The 5,838-nt window shown below is 40.6% G+C and overlaps 1 protein-coding gene across 1 annotated transcript; it reads left to right on the top strand.

Annotated features, from left to right (window-relative positions):
• The first annotated feature begins 249 nt into the window (after positions 1-249).
• On the top strand, positions 250-5,571 carry LOC111027526. Its single transcript, XM_022305925.1, has 3 exons — positions 250-3,316; positions 3,395-4,056; positions 5,173-5,571. The coding sequence occupies exons 1-3, from the start codon at positions 250-252 to the stop codon at positions 5,569-5,571; spliced, it is 4,128 nt and encodes a 1,375-aa protein (XP_022161617.1).
• Positions 5,572-5,838: the final 267 nt, after the last annotated feature.

Below are 5,838 nucleotides of genomic sequence, written 5' to 3' on the forward strand. Positions count from 1 at the left end.
TCTTTACCTTACTTCTATTTTTCTTTCCTTCCTTAATACAGTCCACTCAAAACGGTTTCGTGTGCAGCCCACTCGCACACATTTTGGTCCAATCGATCCGGATTCGAATTGTTTATTGTTTATTGTTGTTATCGTTTGACCGTCGATATCTTATAATTAATCGTACCGTTGTAAGTGCGTGCGCCTGTGAATTGAGATCGGGCGTCCGTCGTTGATCGAAAACGTTCACGTACGGTTATACTTTCTACAATGCCTCTTTCTGCCGGCGAAATTGAACGCGCAGAGCGGCTGCTTAAGCGTACAATCGCTAAACGCGATATGTTAGTGTCACAAGTCCAATTGTTATGTGATTTGGCGCATAAAGTTGGAACAGATAAGGAGGTCCTCCCGTTGTTTCGAGCTAGGAAAAAAGACATTGGTGGTTTGCGCACTCAATGTTCGCTTGAGCAAGACTCTATTCTCGATATTTTAATTCAACTCCAACGCGAGGAAGAGTATAACTCAGTTCATGTACCTATTGGGAACAAGCTGTCGGAAAACTATTATCTGATTATGGCGATTTCTGACGACGTTCTCGTCGAACCTTCTGTGCGTTCAGAACCAACCGGTGTTAATACCGCGCGCATGCAGTCGCGCATACAATTACCAAAAATAGAATTACCTTCATTTGATGGTTCGATATTAGAATGGCGATCTTTCCGTGACATATACATATCTCTCGTACACAATAATGAGAGCATTGATGACGCGGAACGTTTCCATTATTTAATTTCGCGTTTGTCTGGTTCTGCGTTGTCAGTTATTAAATCCGTGCCCCTCACTGCGGCAAATTATGCCATTGCGTGGGGAGCGCAGTCGGATCGTTTCGACAATAAGCGATTATTAGCATCGGCACATCTGGACAAACTGTTCGCTTTTAAGCCGATAGTTCAAGAATCGTTACCCGCGCTAATGGAATTTGTAAACACTTTCAAAGAAAATGTATCCATTATCAAATCCATCGGCGTCGATGATCTGGCCGGGTTTTTACTATTTCATATGGGATCGCGTGTGCTCGATCCAACCACACTACGCCTATTCGAGTCTAGTATATCTCAATCGACAATTCCCGAATTTGGTGAACTATTGGACTTTGTTCAACAGCGTTGTAAGATTTTAGAAAATCTTAAGCTGAGCAATAAAATCGAGAATAAAATTGATCACGTCGATAAATGGCGCGAAAAGGCGCCCATTCGTGGGAAATCAACCACTTCAACAAAATCCGTCCTTGCTGTGACTACGTCTTCGCCAAACAAGTCCTCGATTAAATTCGTTTCGAGAAACTGTGTGTTTTGTGATCACGCCGATCACAACATATATCAATGCCCGAAATTTAACGAGTTATCTGTCGAAAAACGCCGCGATATTGTTGTTAAGCAAAAATTATGTTTCGCATGCCTCAATCCGACACATATGGTTAAGGACTGCTCGTCAAAAGGTGCCTGTCGTTCGTGTAGCAGTAAACAACATCATTCGTTACTACATCTTACTTCTTACAAATCATCGACTACGGAGACCCCGTCAACATCGGAAAACGGAAATTCTACTTCATTTGTGGGTGCAGCTCGTACTAATTCTACTGTTGTACTAGGCACCGCCGTCGTTCACATTAAGGATGCATGGGGGCAAACTCATGCAGTTCGTGCACTTTTAGACAGTGGCTCTCAACTTTCAGCCATAACAAACAATTGCTCAGCTCGACTTGGGTTACCCCGAAATCGTTTCCAGTCCAACATTGTTGGACTCGGTCAAAGCCCTGTAACTCAAATTCAAGGTGTCACTAAATGTCAATTCACTTCACATTTTGATTCAAAATACGTGTTTCCCACAGTAGATTTGGTTGTTTTACCACACATTACGGCGGCCATGCCGTCCGCACATTTGCCCTCTAACGTACGTCATCGGTATCGACATCTTTTACTTGCTGATAAGCACTTCGACGTCCCAGCGCGAATCGATGTTCTCTTTGGGGCGGATGTCTTTCCTAACCTCATTCGTTCACAGGCTGGCGTTGAACATTTTGCAGGCTTTCCATCAGCTCTGGACACCAAAATTGGTTGGATAATCTTTGGATCCCTTTCTACATCAAATACCACGCCGTTAGTCGCTCTTACAACCGCTGTCGATCAGTCGATCGATGATCAACTGTCACGTTTTTGGGAAATCGAAGAACCTGCCGCCTCTGTATCACCCACCACTGAAGACCAATGGTGTGAAACGTTTTTTAAAAATTCTACGTCACGTGATTCGTCAGGCCGATTTTGCGTCGCCTTACCGTTTCACGATTTGTTTACCAATTCTGTCCAGTTTCAAACTTCGTCACCTCACGGCCTTGGTGAGTCTCGGTCCGTCGCGTTAAAGCGTTTTCACAACCTGGAAAGAAGGTTGGCGAAGGACGTGGAGTTGTATGCCGCTTATCGGCAGTTTATGTCCACATATTTAAAGTTAGGTCACATGGTGTTAGCTCCCGAACCCGGCAAATATTTTATACCTCATCACGCCGTACTCAAGACGGACTGTGACATGTCAAAAATACGAGTGGTTTTCGATGCCTCGTCTGTTTCTTCGTCTGGTCGTTCCTTAAACGACGTTCTATGCACTGGTCCCAAACTACAGGTGGACTTACGTGACATTTTACTGCGTAGTCGGTTGCACAGATTCATTTTGACCGCCGACATTGTTAAAATATACCGGCAAATTTTAATCCGTTCCGAAGATCGCGTCTTTCAACATATATTTTGGCGCGATTCACCCAGTGATAATCTTCAGGAATACCAGTTATGTACCATTACATATGGCCTTAATTGCGCTCCATATCTGGCCATTCGTTGCTTACACGAACTTGATGAGCAGGACGGTCATCTCTTCCCCTTGGCAAAAGGTGTTCTCAATCGATCAACTTATGTTGACGACATAGTTGTCGGTGCCGACACGGAGGAGCAACTTCTACGTCGAAAAGAGGCAATCGTCAGTTTGCTCCACAACGGGGCTTGTGAACTGAGCAAATGGACCAGTAATAGTGCTCTCGTCTTAGGGTCCATCAGTCCTGACCATCGTGCGAATTCCGTATCATTTGACCCACGGGACGAACATTCGGTGAAAGTTCTTGGGTTACATTGGGACACCACTAATGACAATTTCGCCTACCATACCAGCATCCCTCAAGCCTCGTCTACCAAACGGCAAGTTCTGTCAATCATTGCACGTTTGTTCGACCCCATCGGCGCTTTGGGCCCGTTGCTATTGTGGGCAAAGTACTTTATGCAATCACTGTGGGGCAATAAACTCGGGTGGGACGATCCAATGCCAGAAGAGTTATAGTCCACGTGGCGGCAATTTTGTTTGGAACTGCCAGCTGTCTTCGACTTAATTCTTCCTCGTCATTTTCCGGTGACATCTCAGCAAGACATTCAATTGTTGGGTTTTGCAGATGCTTCTACTAAAGGTTATGCAGCGACCATTTACCTACGAATTGTCAATGCAGATGGAGATGTGTCTGTCAAATTGGTCACTTGCAAAACTAAAGTTGCCCCTCTTAGGATCACGACTACCACCGAAGCGTTGTCCATACCGCGTTTGGAGTTATGTGGTGCGTTACTACTGGCACAGACGCTTCAACACACCCACTACGTCCTTTCGTCTGAAATATCCTTATCTCGCATCCGAGCGTGGTCAGATTCATCTATTGTGTTGTCGTGGCTGACATCAGATCAGAAATATTTCAAGATCTTTATTACCAATAGAGTCGCGAAAATCCACCGGCTTATACCTGATTGTGAATGGAATCATGTATCGACAACTGACAATCCGGCGGATCCTGCCTCTCGCGGCCTTTTGCCACGAGCGACCGTGGCATCAAGAATCTACTGGGACGGTCCCGATTTTTTACAGCTTCCGGAAGAACAGTGGCCAAAGTCTAAACTCTCTCCACTAAGTCCGGATCAGTTGCCCGAAACTAGACCTAATATCACCACAATGTTAACCGTGAATGTTCAATCACCATCGCTCACGGCCTTGGTGAGTCTACTAATAGATACGGGTAGCCAAGTTAATATACTTAAAATAAATTGTTAACACGGAGAATTAAAAGTAAATGAAACACAGAAAATTAAATTACGTGGTATACATAAGGAACCCATTCAAACAATAGGGAAAATAAAAATACCCATACAATTAAATAATAATATTATAGATACGTAATTTAACATAGTGGGAACACAATTCCCTATAACAAGAGATGGCATATTAGGTCACGAGTTCCTATTAAAAAACAAAGCGATAGTAGACATTTCGAATAATAAAATAATAATTCAAAACGCTGAAACAGTTTTACACGCCCCTACTCATGTAGAAACTAGTTCTACAAATCTTTTATTACACCCGCGAACTGAAACAGTAGTACAAATAAATGTTCTAGACCCAGTAGTCGAAGGTAAAAATATATACATTCATAAACAAAAAATTACGGAAAATGTGTTTTGTAGTAATACAGTATCTACCGTTAATCACGGAAGGGCAATAGTTAGCATGTTAAATATATCCGAGGAAATAAAAAATATAAATGAAAAAGATTTGAATAAAATATTATACGATAGTGAACACGAAATACTTAAGGTCGAAACAAACAATGACACTACCGACCGTATGACGAGATTAAAGCAGGTACTAAAAACCGACCACATGAACAATGAAGAGAGGCGTTCTATCTATGATTTATATGAAAAATATAATAGCGTGTTTCATATAGAGGGAGATGTGTTAACCTTTACTAATGCGGGCACACACAAAATAAAACTTAAACAAGACCTGCCTCCTATATATCGTAGACCATACTCACAGCAGGTTAATGTAGATATAATTTTTACTTTTAGATTGGTGATGATGGGTGGACTTATCGGTGCCAATGAAATAAACTCATCGGATTATTATACATATACAAATTACGAACAACAAAATGGATTATACTTTGAAAATTTAGGGCCTACTAGAATAATAGGAGCTGAATACAAGCTAGTTACTTACTTTTCCATAAAAGAATATAATGCGAAATATAAGTTATAAAAAGCAAAAATAAAAAATATAACAAAAATATGTACTGACAAAAATCACATAGATTTATGTGGTAAATACCAGATAGTAATAACTGATTTATTTAATGAAACAAGTGATCAAAAAGAACGAATGTATATTTCATTAGGAATAGATATAAACCAAACTAATACAAACACCCAAGAATTAAGGCGAAATAAAAGGGGATTAATAAATTTAATAGGCAACGCCATGTATACATTATTCGGTGTATGCGATGATAAATGCGCAAAGAAAACTAGGGAAGCTATAAAGCAAACAGAAGAAACCGGAGCTAATATTTTACATATAATGAATAGTCAAACCACAGTAGTAAAAACAGTAGTAAAAAAATTAGGAAATACGTTAAACCAAACTGAACAATTATATAACGAAATAACACTCAAAGAAAAAAACTACATGATAGAATGCAACAAATACAAAATAAAACTGATGACGTGTTAGACTTATTAATGGCCGATGAGGTACACACTTTATACACAATAATTACTAATCAATACGCATATGAAACTACAACGTGAGGACAAATAATAACAGCCACACGAGAGGGAATAATACACTCAAGTCTCATGACACCACAAGAATTAGCGTCAACATTAAAATCAGTAGAACAAACTATAAAGAAACAGTATAATATACCATTAGGAACACAAGCATCAGAACTTGGCGAATTTCATAAGGTTACTAAAATAAGCGTATATTACGAAAATG

Source organism: Myzus persicae, unplaced genomic scaffold (assembly GCF_001856785.1).
Source record: "Myzus persicae strain clone G006 unplaced genomic scaffold, MPER_G0061.0, whole genome shotgun sequence".
Lineage (NCBI taxonomy): Eukaryota > Metazoa > Arthropoda > Insecta > Hemiptera > Aphididae > Myzus > Myzus persicae.

Excerpts from the sequence above, each read along its gene's own strand:
- LOC111027526 (XM_022305925.1), top strand. The coding sequence starts at position 250 with ATGCCTCTTTCTGCCGGCGAAATTGAACGCGCAGAGCGGCTGCTTAAG. Across the intron at positions 3,317-3,394 it reads CTTTATGCAATCACTGTGGG|CTGTCTTCGACTTAATTCTT; the intron begins GCAATAAACTCG and ends TGGAACTGCCAG. Across the intron at positions 4,057-5,172 it reads CACCATCGCTCACGGCCTTG|ATAGTAATAACTGATTTATT; the intron begins GTGAGTCTACTA and ends GGTAAATACCAG.